The sequence below is a fragment of the Dipodomys merriami genome, unplaced genomic scaffold (genome assembly GCF_024711535.1).
Source record: "Dipodomys merriami isolate MVZ:Mamm:240054 unplaced genomic scaffold, mDipMer1.0.p SCAF_27, whole genome shotgun sequence".
NCBI lineage: Eukaryota > Metazoa > Chordata > Mammalia > Rodentia > Heteromyidae > Dipodomys > Dipodomys merriami.
This window is the reverse complement of record NW_027204159.1, coordinates 8,200,399-8,215,435: the sequence shown is the minus strand read 5'-3', so window position 1 is coordinate 8,215,435 and position 15,037 is coordinate 8,200,399. Positions and strand designations below refer to the sequence as shown.

The following is a 15,037-nucleotide window of genomic DNA, read 5'->3' as shown; positions in this document are numbered from 1 at the left end:
AAATGCCAATTGTAGGTGAGAGGATTTCAATACAGACTTCAGGACAACGAGAATGGACTTGTGTTTAATTTTAATCAAATACAATTTAATAGATATTAACTTAATACATTAAAATTAATGGATTTTAATTAAATACAAAATAATGGAGATTAACAGATTATTTTTGCAATTTTCTGAATTTTCAGAACACTCAAAGGGAAACAATCAAATAAGTTGTTTCCATAGAGATTGGATTCTATTCTCACAATAGTTAGAATAATTCATCTCTTCTAGATAGATACTTCATTGAAATTCTATGTGCCTTCCTGAGATTACAAAAGGCCAAGATTTTTACATTTGCACCTCTGAATATACAAACCAACCTGTCATCCCACCATATGCCTTAATAAATATCTCATGTCAAGTGGAAAGCACACTTTTAAAATGACTTAAAATGGTTTAATTTTCATTTTCCTCATTTATTATGAATGTGCTTAGAAGCAACAATAATGAAAATTAAGAAGTTTGCTATATTCATCTATAATTGTTGACTTCTATAAACATGCAATTTTGAAATACTTTGTCAATACAGAATATAAATTGAATACATTTTGTACTTTCATTAGAATATTATGCCTCATGAAATATGATAAATTATAAAAAAAGAAGAGATGTTAAATTTAAAGAATAATCTCAAACTATATTAACTATAAATAATGCTACTTTAGGAGCATTAAAAAGCACATTATATCAATATAATGAACACTATAAATTGCAAAACTTGTGGATTGGAACTATGTACTGACATGAAATGTGGATATTTCAAGTGAGTTGTTAAATAAACCTAATTAAAATTACCACTAAAAGAGAACCAATTTGCTCTTGTTATCCTATTAGTAAAAGAAAAAGAAACATTAATACCGCAAGTTGTTAAAGTATGAAAGAGATGAAAAATTAAATTATGCATTGAATAACGTAACCACTAGAAAGTAAAATCAACATAACTATGTTATGTTCCCTAAAATACTTCACTTAAAAAGAACACAAAGCTAAACCACATTTGACTGTTCGGTTAATGAAATCCAACTTACTGCTGCAACTTATAATTTGTAGTGCGTCTTTAAGAGTCTTGTATCAGAAAATTGGGGGAAAAGTTGAACTCATTTACCCCAGCACTTCCCTGCAGACACACCTCATACTGGTAGCTGTGGGCCAGGGTCCCCGTGCCACTCACGTCCAGCAGGTGTGCAGGCAAGGGGCCATCGGGCAGCGCGCAGCCGGCCAGCGAGCGCGCCCTGCTCCTCCTGCACAGCCTGGCGGCCACGAAGAGCAGCAGAGACAAGAGGAAGAGAGAAGACACGGCCGCCAGCGCGATGACCAAGTAGGCAGTGAGGCGGTCGGGCTGCGCGCGCTCGGGCGCCGGCGCGTCGGGCAGCGGCAGGTAGGGCTGCGAGAAGCCATCCACCAGCAGCACGTGCAGCGTGACGCTGGCCGAGCGCGGAGGCTCGCCATTGTCCTTGACCAGCAGCAGCAGCCTGTGCTTGGGCGCGTCGCGCTCGCTCAGCAGCCTGGCGGTGCGCACCTCGCCATTGTGCGGCCACACGCTGAACAGCCCGGGCTCCGTGGCCTTGAGCAGCTGGAACGACAGCCAGGCGTTCTGGCCCGAGTCGCGGTCCACCGCCACCACCTTGCTCACCAGGTAGCCCGGCTCGGCCGCCCTGGGCAGCAGCTCGGTGCAGGGCGCAGACGCGTTCTGCAGCGGGTACAGCACGAAGGGCGAGTTGTCGTTGGCGTCCAGCACCTGCACGCGCACCAGCGCCTGGCTGCTGAGCGGGGGCGAGCCGCGGTCGGCGGCGCGCACGCGCACCTCGAACGCCTGCAGGGCCTCATAGTCCAGCGCCCTCAGGGCGAACAGCTGCCCGCTGTCCGCGTTGATGGACACCAGCGCCGCCGCCGCGTCGGGGCCGGGCTGCGGGCTGGGCAGCAGCGAGTAGGTCAGCTGGGCGTTGCTGCCCGAGTCTCTGTCGTTGGCGCTGATGGTGCCAATGTGCAGGGCGGGGCTGTTGTTCTCGCGGACCCACAGGGTGTAGGACGACTGCGTGAATTCGGGGGCGTTGTCGTTCACGTCGGACACCTGCAGGGTGATGGTGTGCTGGGTTTGCAGCCTGGGAGTCCCCAAGTCGGTTACAGTGATGGTGATGTTGTACTCAGCAGTGCTTTCCCTGTCAAGTGGGCTCTCAGTCACTAAGGTGTAAAAGTTCTGTACAGAGGGTTTCAGGACAAAAGGGAGATCATTCTGGATGGAACACTTAATTTTTCCATTGTCTCCCGAGTCTAGATCTGAAACGCTGAAAATCGCTACCACAGTCTCTGCCAAATTCTCTGAAATAGGACTGTTAACTGACGACATGGTTAATTCTGGTGGGTTGTCATTAACATCAACCACATCAACTATGACTGTACATTTTCCTGAAAGGCCTCCTCCGTCCTTGGCTTCTATATCTATTTCGTAAGTACTAATTGTTTCATAATCCAGACATTTAACTAGTTGCATATCACCAGTAATTGGATTTAGTTGAAAAGTTTTGAGAATTTCTTCTGAAGCGTGAAAAAATGCATATGAAACCGCCCCATAATTTCCTGTGTCTAAATCAGAAGCGGAGACTGTAGTAATGACAGAGTCGACAGGAGTGTTTTCTGGAATCTGAACCTGGTGGAGTGACTGTGCAAATTCGGGGGCGTTGTCGTTGATGTCTAAGACTAAGATGTAGATCTGGGCTGTCCCGAACCTTGGAGGAGAGCCGCCATCCAGCGCTGTGAGGACTAAAGTAAGCTCTGGCTGGTCCTCCCGATCTAGCGCTTTGTCCAGCACTAGCTCCGGATATTTCCTTCCGTCCCTGCGACGCTGTGTGACGACATGGAAGTGGGAATTGGGAGCCAGGGTGTAGTCTTGGAGACTGTTATTTCCCACATCCAGGTCCTCAGCATTTCCCAAAGGAATTGCTGTTCCTGGTGGGGCACTTTCTAGGATTTTCACCTGCATTTCGTTCTCAAAGAATACTGGCGAATGATCATTAATATCTATGACTTGGAGCTCATTTGTAATCAACTGAAAAGGATTTTGCAGTAACACCTGAAACGGCAGTATACATGGCTCCGTGGAACCGCAGAGCTCCTCTCGGTCTAACTTCTCATTCAGGAGCAAATCACCGGTCTGATAATTGAGCTGAAAATGCTGTTTGTTCCCTTTGGACGCAACTTGGGCCACCCTTGTGGCCAATTCTTCCACCCTCAGCCCCACATCCTTTGCTAGATTGGTTATTACAAAGCCCCTCTCTCTCTCCTCAGTCACAAAATAGCGTTTCAATTCCGACCCAGCCAAGGACCCACCAAGAAAAATAAAGAGAAGCAGGACTTGCCTTTGTTTAAGAAAGCGCTCCCCTCCAGCCTCCATTTTACTTCCTGCCTTCTTCTTCCAGAAGGAACCGTCGCTAAATCCAGCCTCACGGTGTTGGGAAAAGCGTTTTATACTTCAGCTTGTGCAAATGGCTTAGCAAAATAATGTTTTCCAGAGGCTCAGATAAGCTGGTTGATCCTTCTGCCCAGGTTCACACTCTCGGCTTTCTCCGACTGGATTGGTGCGTCAGAGGAAGACAGTGTAATTCTCCTTTTTTAGTCAACAGCGCCACCATGCGTTCATTGGCAGTTTAAAATTTTTTAGAGAAAGTAATTTCGTTCATTGTGGTTATCAAACCCAGTTGACTATTGGAGGAACTTCTGGTGTCACATAAGTAAGCGCAACTTGTGGAAATTAACTCCTCTAAATGAAGATGGAATCCCTGAAAGAGCCCTGATTTACATGATTTTGTAAGAGTCTATACATGCTGATAATGCTACTACCTTTCATCTATATTTATTATACATAAATGTAAAAGGCTTTGTTTTAAATGATGCCATACTTAACTATCTTATGTGTTATTTAATTTTCCATTTTGTTTACTAAATATGAGTTGCTTTTTTTTTTTAGTCGTGGGGCTTGAATTCTGGGCCTGGGTGCTGTCCCTCAGCTCTTTAGCACAAGGTTAGCACTCTATCACTTGAACCACAGTGCCACTTCAGGCTTTTTCTGTTTATGTGGTGCTGAGGAATCAAATTCAGGGCCTCATAAATGCAAGGCAAGCACTCTGCCACTGAGCCACCTTCCCAGCCATAAGATGCATTTAAAATAATAAAAACACTGTGAGAAAGCAAGTTGGGAAAGAAATTATGGCAGATTGTTTCTCAATCCATCTAGAGGGTAGCAAATGCCCAATTGCTTACACTTTTTCATTTCTAAGAAACACTTTAGAGCCAGGCACCAATGGCTCACTCCTATAATCTTACTTGGGAAGCTGATATCTAAGAATTATGATTCACAGGCAACTAGGGCAGGAAGTCCACAAGAATCTTATCTCCAACTAACCATCCAAAAGCCAGAGGTGGAGCTCTGATTCAAGTTTACAGTACTAACCTTGAGCATAAAAGCTCAAGAATAGTGACCAGGATCTGGAGATCAAGTCTCAAAACTAGTGGGCATGCACACATACACGCATACAAGAAATACTTTAGAGGACCTTTTCCTCTCCTTATTACACAGTAATATTACAACTAGTTATTCTGCATAGGTGATTATTGAATTTGTAGAAACTAGGCATAGGGCAGAAAGAGCCAATGTCTAAAATCATATACTATCTTACATCAAAGGAGATTTAGGTACTTTAAACAAATGTTCAAAAGTATGAAAGCTTTATAGAGGAGATAAAATGAATGCACTGAAAGCATGCATGAGGGAGGCCTTAACTTAATGAGGATTGCTAAGGAGACTTCACTAAAGTTCCACCATTTAATCTGGGGCCTGAAGGATGATTAGTGTACCAGCTGACTACAAAGAATGTGAAGGTCCTGGAAGAACAAAGTACAACCATTTTGGATAATAAGAAAGCAGAGAATACCCAGAACCTTATTTTGAAGAGTAAGTGAAAAGGGTGAAGAGGTAAAGTCAGTCCAAATAATGGGCACATGCATTTTATTTTAAGAACAAAAAGAGACATCTGTAAGGAAGACAAATGAAACAACACAAATATATGTGTTCAATATAACTTCATTTGTATTTCTACACAATTATCAGGAATGCTATGTACTAGCTCATCTATTGACTTTACTTCTGATGCTGAAGATACTGAAAATAATTCCAATTATCCTTCTATAACTTTATGTTATTTTATTGGACTATAACTGCAAGGTATTGAAATAGCTATTGTCATGGGAGCAGGATTGTGACCTAAGATCTTAGAGGGAATTAGTGGTTAAAGACTTCTAATGCCAAGGTAGAACTCAGTGTCACTGGAGATCTCAAAATGAGATCTCCAAATTATAATTTTAATAGTATAGCTCAAACATGTGAAAATAATATAAAAAGTAAAGATAGGCTTAATAACAAAATAATTAAAATACACTTAAGAGGTTGATCAGAAATTAAACTGTAAGAAATGAAATTTTCATGTGTCATTTATTTTTAAATTATAAAGCTGAATGTCCCAATGTCTCCATCTATAAACCAATGGATAGGAAAAGAGATTCAAAAGGCAATAAGTAGATGGGCTGGGAAGGTGGCTCAGTGGTAGAGTGCTTGTCTTTCATGCATGAGGCCCTGGGTTTGATTCCTCAGCACCACATAAATAGAAAAAGCTGGAAGTGGCTCTGTGGCTCAAGTGGTAGAGCACTAGCCTTGAGCTGATGAGCTAAGGGACAGCACCCAGGCCCAGAGTTCAGGACCCACAACCAACAAAAAGAAACAGAAAAAAGAAAATAAAAGCAATAAGAGGAAAAACAAGTACAGATATATACAATGGGGGTGATAACTGGATAATTTTGTTTTGTTTTGGTTTGGTTTGGTTTTTTGTCCATTGTAGGGCTTGAATTCTGGCCCTGTGTGCTGTCCCTGAGCTCTTCAGCTCAAGGCAAGTGCTCTATCGCTTAAGCCACAGTGCTACTTTCGGTTTTCTAGTGGTTTATTGGAGATAAGAGTCTCAGGGACTTTCCTGCCCGTGCTGGCTTTGAACCATGATCCTCAGATCTCAGCCTCCTGAGTAGCTAAGATTACAGGCGTGAGCCACCTGCACCTGGCTCTGGATAATGTTTAAATAACACGTATTTAAACAGTTCAATTATAACAAAATGATACAATTCATTGTGTATCAGAAAGCATTTAATTCCAGCAAATTTTGTTCATTAATTATTTTAGCATATTTAAGTATTAATGCATACCAAGTGAAATAACTACTTTTCAATCATTCAGAAATTTTAAGTAGAACCTAAAATGCCTTAGTGACTATGTTAATCATGCAATAAATGTGGAGCTATTCATAAACATAATGCAAACACTTTTTATAAAGCATCGAAAAGTCTAGAGAACTGAAGGAGGTATAGATAAATAGACAGACAGACAGACAGACAGATAGATAGATAGCTATCCCGTGTGTGAGTAGAGTGAGTGAGTGAGTGAGTGAGTGAGTGAGTGCGTGAGTGAGTGAGTGCATCTATCTACACTCTAACACAGGCTGATTTCTTATTGAATCCTAAATGCCTCCAGAAATTCTTGAAAAGAACAAAAGTTAGGCTGGGAAGGTGGCTCAGTGGTAGAGAGTGCTTGCCTTGCATGCATGAGGCCCTGGGTTCGATTCCTCAGCACCACATAAGCAAAAAGAAAAAAGCCAGAAGTGGCACTGTGGCTCAAGTGGTAGAGCGCTAGCCTTGAGCTGAAGAGCTGAGGGAAAGCGCCCAGGCCCAGAGTTCAGGCCCCACGACCGGACCCAAACAAAAAACAAAAAACAGAAAAGAACAAAAGTTTCTTAAGTTGGTAAAGAATAAACACATATTACATGTATTTTTTTAACTTTTTTGGAGGGAGTCAGAGTTAGTAAAAGGCTTCTAATAATTCAAATGGATATTTAAAAAGAGGCCTGGATTAACCAGAGTTCTTTTTGTTTGTTTGTTTGTTTGTTGCTGCAGTTGTTTTGCATTACTTAAACTTTCACAGAGCATGCCTCAGACCAATATCCTTGTAACTCTGCCTAGGTATAGCCAAGATGACAGGCATGTGACACCAAGACAAACTTAAAAAAATAATGAGATGGAGATCTCAATAACTTTTTGTTCGAGCTGACCTTAAACTTCAGTTCATCCAGACTCTACCTGAGTTATTAAAATGATAAGAATGAGCAACTGTGCTCTGAGTTACTAGAATGATAAGAATAAGCAACTGTGTCCACTTAACTTTTTCTTTTACAAAAACGGACATTCATAAAGTGAATAGTCTGTGGATTCAAACAATTAGGTTCCTCAAAGCTTCTAAAGAAGTAATAACTTTTACATGTTGTCATTTAAGATATACTTTTAGATAAATATAATAAAGGTGTTATGTTATTCATGAATATACCCCTGTAAACAGTTACAGAGAACAATGCAAAGACACACAGCCTAAAGTGATAAAACAAAAATATTCTGGGCTTCAAAATTTCAACCCATGTACTGCAATAATGTTGTTTTTTAAAATATAAGCCTTTGAACTTACCAAGGAACTGGGAAGTTGACTTTCAGAAAAGGCTCTCTAACTAAAAATGAAAGAGTTCCAGAAGTACAAAATTTACATTCATACATTAAATATAACTAGGTTGCCATACTAATCAAAATCAAAATACAACCAAATTCATATTCATTGAACTACAAAAGCCATACATTTAGAAATACTAAGTAACGAGAAGAATTAGAATAAGATACTTTCAAATAAGTATGAGCAAAACAGTAAACGAGAGAGAGAGAGAGAGAGAGAGAGCTGAATCCAAAGCTATTACTAAAACAGATTTTCATCATAAATTCTTTTGCACCCTGAGAAAGGATGGAGATGCTTGGAGTCAAGAAGTTGACTTCACTGGTGCTAGGTCCTTTCATCAGGTACACCTCACAAGGTAGTGTGGGACAGAGTCCTTGTGGCCAACGTCCACTTATTTCTGAGTGCAAAATTTTTCTATAACACATTAAAAATCCCTGTCTGGGTTGGATCCCAAATAGAAAGAATACTTTATCATAGCCAGACAGACCTCTATTTGAATCCAAAGCTATTTCGGACTACAATATTTTCTCCCATTTCTTCACCAGAGCCCTGGGGCTGGAGATTGGGGATAATAGGCTTCAGGAATTTGAACTCATTAGTGCCAGTCCCTCCCTGCAGACACACCTCATACTGGTAGCTGTGGGCCAGGGTCCCCGTGCCACTCACGTCCAGCAGGTGTGCAGGCAAGGGGCCATCGGGCAGCGCGCAGCCGGCCAGCGAGCGCGCCCTGCTCCTCCTGCACAGCCTGACAGCCACGAAGAGCAGCAGAGACAAGAGGAAGAGAGAAGACACGGCCGCCAGCGCGATGACCAAGTAGGCAGTGAGGCGGTCGGGCTGCGCGCGCTCGGGCGCCGGCGCGTCGGGCAGCGGCAGGTAGGGCTGCGAGAAGCCATCCACCAGCAGCACGTGCAGCGTGACGCTGGCCGAGCGCGGCGGCTCGCCATTGTCCTTGACCAGCAGCAGCAGCCTGTGCTTGGGCGCGTCGCGCTCGCTCAGCAGCCTGGCGGTGCGCACCTCGCCATTGTGCGGCCACACGCTGAACAGCCCGGGCTCCGTGGCCTTGAGCAGCTGGAACGACAGCCAGGCGTTCTGGCCCGTGTCGCGGTCCACCGCCACCACCTTGCTCACCAGGTAGCCCGGCTCGGCCGCCCTGGGCAGCAGCTCGGTGCAGGGCGCAGACGCGTTCTGCAGCGGGTACAGCACGAAGGGCGAGTTGTCGTTGGCGTCCAGCACCTGCACGCGCACCAGCGCCTGGCTGCTGAGCGGGGGCGAGCCGCGGTCGGCGGCGCGCACGCGCACCTCGAACGCCTGCAGGGCCTCATAGTCCAGCGCCCTCAGGGCGAACAGCTGCCCGCTGTCCGCGTTGATGGACACCAGCGCCGCCGCCGCGTCGGGGCCGGGCTGCGGGCTGGGCAGCAGCGAGTAGGTCAGCTGGGCGTTGCTGCCCGAGTCTCTGTCGTTGGCGCTGATGGTGCCAATGTGCAGGGCGGGGCTGTTGTTCTCGCGGACCCACGGGGTGTAGGACGACTGCGTGAATTCGGGGGCGTTGTCGTTCACGTCGGACACCTGCAGGGTGAAGGTGTGCTGGGTTTGCAGCCTGGGGGTTCCCAAGTCGGTTACAGTGATGGTGATATTGTACTCAGAGTTGGTCTCCCGGTCCAGCGCTGAGTTTGTCACAATTGTGTAAAAATTTTCAACTGAGGGTTTGAGAAGAAAAGGAAGATCTTCTGGGATGGAGCACATCATCCTTCCATTATCTCCTGAGTCAGGATCTGAAACACTGAATACAGCAATTACGGTTTCCATCAGGTTTTCTGGGATCTGATTGGTAAGTGAGGACATGCTCAGTTCAGGAGGGTTGTCATTCAGATCCATCACTTGGACTAACACCACACAACTTCCAGTAAGCCCTCCACCGTCTATTGCCTGAATATTTACGGTGTACATCTGAATGGATTCAAAATCCAATTTCTGTGCTAAAAGGAGTTCTCCTGATTTTGTATTTATCTGAAATGTTTTTCGGATATCTTCAGAAGCTTGAGAAAACATGTATGTTATTTCTCCATTAATACCAATGTCCAAATCCCTAGCAGAGACCGTGGCAACCTGAAATCCAACAGGGCTGTTCTCTGGGACCTGTAACTCATAGAGAAGCTTTGTAAACTCTGGGGCGTTGTCATTGATATCCACAACTTCAATACGGACCAGGGCAGTGCAGGACCTGGGTGGATTCCCACCGTCCAAGGCAGTGAGGAGTAGCCTGATCTCAGGCTCTTCCTCCCGATCCAGCGCTTTCTCCAGCACCAGCTGCGGTAATATGCCATCAGGGCTGTCTTGTAATTTCAGATGGAAATAGAAATTGGGGCTGAGTGTATAATTTTGGAGACTGTTGCTTCCTACATCCAAATCCTGGGCACGTTCTATTAGGAAAGTAGTTCCAGGAGCAGTGTTTTCTGGAATTTTCAAAATTATTTCGTTGTCTAAGAAAACAGGGGAATGATCATTTATGTCCTTAATCCATAACTCGCCTAGGAAAAACTGCAGAGGATTTTCCAGTAATACCTGGAAAGGTAGTACACAGGGCTCGGTTCGACCACAGAGCTCCTCCCGGTCCAGTTTCTCATTTAACAACAAATCCCCGGTTTGCCTATCCAAATGCAAATGCAGTTTTTTTCCTTTAGATACCAGCTGGACACCCCTGGAAGCTAGCTCCTCTACCTCCAGCCCCAGATCCTTTAACAAATTGGCCACAAAGAAGCCACTCTCTGTTTCCTCAGTCACTGAATAGTGTGTAGGTTCAGAAACAGCCTGAGCTATGCCCAGCAAAACAAAGAATATTAGGACTTGCCTTTGTTTCAGAAAGAGCTCCTTTCTCTCTCTGGCCTCCATCACCTTCTGGTGTATCTGCAGACTCGCTCCAGCTCTGTCTCTCCTTACCGCTGACAGTAAATCCCAGACAGACACTGGGATAAGTGGACAGTCCAGCAGCCTGATTTCCCAGAGTGACCGCCCTAGAAAGCCTCCTCTTCCTGCTGAATTCTTCAGCTGAGTAACAACCTAATGCCTTCAGCTGATTGCTTTGCTTATTCTACTTCTAAGTCTGCAGCGCCACCCTGCGTCTTTTCCTAGTGTTTGTTTTCTAACAGAAAATCATGTTACTTTGTTTTTGACTGATAGTAATCTAAGTTGAATATTTTTTTAAGTAGTATCAAAATGTATGGAAATCATATGTGTATGTTAAGGGCTTTTCATTGCACCCCTAACATAAGGGGTGCAATGTTCTACTTCGGGTTCATCACAAATCCAAGCATCTCTTTTCAAACTATGATAATCAAGAAACAGGAAGGGTATGACCTCAGGGACAAAGGGTATGACCATGGGACAAAAAGAAAGCTTTGACTAGGCAGTTCCCAGATTTGTTCAGAATTTGGACATGTGTGCAACTTGATCATGGTTTTGGTTACAGAAATGATACTCAAGGAAAAACAATTCAAATGAGAATGCTTCTGTGCTCTTATATTTCCCTGAATTCTGAAGTGACTATCCCAGTGAGTAGAGGTAATTCCTTCTTATGTCAATACTTTTATATTTTCTTCTCTAAAGGATAGGGTTTTTTTGTGTGTGCCAGTTCTAGAGCTTGAAGTCAAGGCCTGGCCACTGTCTCTGTGCTTCTTTTACTCAAGGCTAGCTAGCATTCTACCTCTTGAGCCACAACTCCACTTCTGGCTTTTTTGATAGTTTAGTGGAGATAAGAGTGTCACAGACATTACTGCCTGGGCTGGCTTCAAATGATGATCCTCAGATCTCAGCCTCCTGAATAGCTAGGATTATAGACCCTGGATAGGATAGTATAATTTTAATTATAACTTCAATTTAATGATGACATCTGAAAAACTTAAAAATGTCATGATACCAAATACTCCATAAAGCTTCTAATTTCCCCAATTACCTTTCAAATTTTCTTTCTAGAGATTGTGTGTTAAATCTGATTCTAAACAAGATATAATTTATTGCAGTTTTTGAAGTTCTTTCTTTTGATACCTTAAAAGGTATTTCTTATAAATAAAATAAATCTAAAGCCACAGAAACATATGGATGAAACTTAAATGCATATTGCTTAGTGGGAGAAAAAACCCAATGATGAGAAATTCTGGAAAAGGTGATTTTAAAGAGATAGTAAGAAGTTCAGAGATTGTAGAGGGACAATGAGGGTGAATGAAGAGGTGAAACTTTTAGGGCAGTTTTATTTTATGTTACTATAATGTTATATTCTTGGATTCAAGAGCTCACACATTTGTCAAACCTAGATAACTATGTAAAACAAAGAGTGACTCCTAAACTGTGGACTTTAGTTAATTGTGTTGATACTGTTTCATCACTTGTAACAACTATATCAAACTAATCTAGGATATTAGTAAGGAAACTGCAAGTGAGAGGGGGAGTGTGTGTGGAGTCTATTATTTGCTCAATTTTCTGTAAAGTTTAAGATTCCTTATGAATAGTCTATTCATTTAAAAATATTTTGATAGGGGCTGGGAAGGTGGCTCAGTGGTAAAGTGCTTGCCTCGCATACCTGAGGCCCTGGGTTCGATTGCTCAACACCACACATAAACAAAAAAGGCTGGAAGTGGTACTGTGGCTCAAGTGGTAGAGCTCTAGCCTTGAGCTGAAGAGCTGAGTGACAGAACCCAGGCCCAGAGTTCAGGCCCCACGACTAACCAAAAAAATTGACAAAGAAACATTTCAAATACAAGTAAAAAGTGAAAGAATTGTACAACAATGCAACTTATCCAAAGTAGATGATAATTTATGTAGATAATAATTTATATTTGCTTGTCCATCAAAATAACTTGAAAACATTATACTTTACTTCTGAATATGAGAGAGCAATATATATATATTCCTTTTTCAGGAATCCCTGATGCTTAAAACTGGCTTAAGCATGCCAAGTTAAAGCACTCTTCCAAGGGGTGACACTGTCCAAAAAGAAATGTACTCTTTACCTGACTTATGTAAGTGCAACCCCTCTGTACATCACCTTTATAATAACAACAAAAATTTAAGTAATAAGGTACTCTAGTAGATGACTATATCATTATAATAACGATAATTTCTACTAATAATAAAATTGAAATTTCATACTGTAAAAGAAAATATGGCAGTTTGTTAGTAACTAAATATAACATAAAATTAGTAAATAGAAATAGATATACAGGGGCTGGGAAGATGGCTCAGTGGTAGAGCACTTGCCTTGCATGCATGAGGCCCTGGGTTCGATTCCTCAGCACCACATAAGCAAAAATAAAAAAGCTGGAAGTGGCGCTGTGGCTCAAGTGGTAGAGTGCTAGCCTTGAGCTGAAGAGCTGAGGGACAGTGCCCAGGCCCAGAGTTCAGGTCCCACGACCGGACCCCCCCCCCAAAAAATAGAAATACAAAAGATTTCGGAATGGCAAAAAATGTTTGGAAAGGAAGAAAATGCAGAATCTAATGACAAAATACAGAACAATTCAAATACACTAAAGAAAAATAAGAAAATATTTCTGAAAAAGGAGACATGGAATTGGGATTCAAGGAATCCATGTGAAAACTGTTCTGTCTATATTCAAGTCCTGCCATTTGTATGAATTTCCATTCAAATGAAAGTGCCTTACTGTTTTTTTTTTAGTATCATTCATAGGTGAAGGAATATCTGGGAAGTGGTAATTTATGTTTGTAAATTTGAACTCAGCTTAAGGAAATGCAAGCCATTTTCCTTTAGCAACTGAAATACAATATCAATGTTTCACTCGGTTTGCCCTCTGGGTCCAGTGTCTACTTAGTATCAAATCCACAGTCCATGACTTTAAAGTGCTATAATATACTGTAGATATATGCTACTTGCCTTCTCACTGTCTGTCCCTTTACTTGCCTATCATCAAGCACCAAACTTCTGATGAGCAGAACCTCTTCAACAGAATTCTGCCATACAATATCCTGAATGGGACATGTTGACTAAAACAGAATCAGACTTTATCTTAGATTGAGCTTTAAGTATTTCTTTAAATATGTTCCAGCAAATAAAACTCCATGCAAAGTCTGATCACACAAATCTGTTACTTAAGCCTCAAGAACCTCAGACTTCTGATACAATAGTCACAGACAGGCAATGTAATATGGAACACACAGCACTGTATTTGCAGTTAATACCAGGGCCTACAGTGTTGTCATACAGGCTTTTTATATGTTTTACATTTTCCAGAAAGAATAAATTTGAGAGGAAGAGATAACATTGATCAAGACAGATGGTATTTATTAACTGATTTGAACTTAAACGCCTTTGTAAAGCTACTTAAATTAATTCAAAAAATTGTGAAAGGCAAATTGAAGACAAATTTGATACTTATATTTATTATTCATTATATTTAATAAGCTGTATCATTTTCTCACTAACATTAAATATCAACAAAATGTAATTTGAAGCCTGTTTTGTATCATTTTACTGTTTCTATACTGTATTTGAGAATATTAAATATTGACACAAATAAAATAAAGGTAAAATTTTTCCTGTTGGTCCACCTTATATGAAATTTCCTTTTATTCTGTGCCAGTCCTGAGGTTTGAACTCAGGGACTGGACACGGTTCCTAAGGGTTTTTTGGGTTTTTTTGTTTTGTTTTGTTTTGTTTTGTTTGGAGGGGGGGTCCGGTCATGGGGCCTGACCTCTGGGCCTGGGTGCTGTCCCTCAGCTCTTCAGCTCAAGGCTAGCACTCTACCACTTGAGCCACAGCGCCACTTCTGACTTTTTTTCTGCTTATGTGGTGCTGAGGAATCGAACCCAGGGCCTCATGCATGCAAGGCAAGCACTCTACCACTGAGCCACCTTCCCAGCCCTTGGTTTTTTGTTTTGTGTTTTTTTTCTCAGAGCTAGCACTCTGCCATTTGAGCCACAACTCCACTTCCAGAATTTTGGTGGTTAATTGGAGGTAAGAATCTCACAGCTTTTCCTGCTCTGAATGGCTTCAAAGTACAGTCCTCAGATCTCTGCCTCCTTAGTAGCTAGGATTAGAGGTATGTCCAGATACAACATTTCCTTTTGAAGTACCAAGTTGACGGTATATTTATTGGAAAAATTATTTTTGACATTTAATGAATAAGAAAATTCAATGGAAATTGACAAATACAAATTTGGTAAATAATCCACACAGCAATTCATTGGAGTTATGACTTAATAATGAAAGAGACACATAGAGGATCTTTGTTGTTCCGCAGTCCAGGGTGGCTCCAAATTCCTGATTCTCCTGAAGTGCTCACCCAAGTATGGGATTACAGGCATGCATCACTATGCCTGGCGTTATGTTTTCCTTATAGTTTTATATTTGCAGTTGAATTTGTTACCAATGTCATCAAAATCATCTAATGAATTTAATTC

At 42.2% G+C, this 15,037-nt stretch overlaps 2 protein-coding genes across 2 annotated transcripts; both read right to left on the bottom strand.

Moving 5' to 3' along the window:
• Nucleotides 1-768: 768 nt before the first annotated feature.
• On the bottom strand, nt 769-3,841 carry LOC138837422 (protocadherin beta-3-like). The gene has a single exon (XM_070036205.1). The coding sequence runs from the start codon at nt 3,431-3,433 to the stop codon at nt 1,100-1,102; it is 2,334 nt and encodes a 777-aa protein (XP_069892306.1). The 5' UTR covers nt 3,434-3,841; the 3' UTR covers nt 769-1,099.
• Nucleotides 3,842-7,833: 3,992 nt separating this feature from the next.
• LOC138837421 (protocadherin beta-2-like) lies at nt 7,834-10,557 on the bottom strand. Its single transcript, XM_070036204.1, has one exon. The coding sequence runs from the start codon at nt 10,517-10,519 to the stop codon at nt 8,120-8,122; it is 2,400 nt and encodes a 799-aa protein (XP_069892305.1). The 5' UTR covers nt 10,520-10,557; the 3' UTR covers nt 7,834-8,119.
• Nucleotides 10,558-15,037: the final 4,480 nt, after the last annotated feature.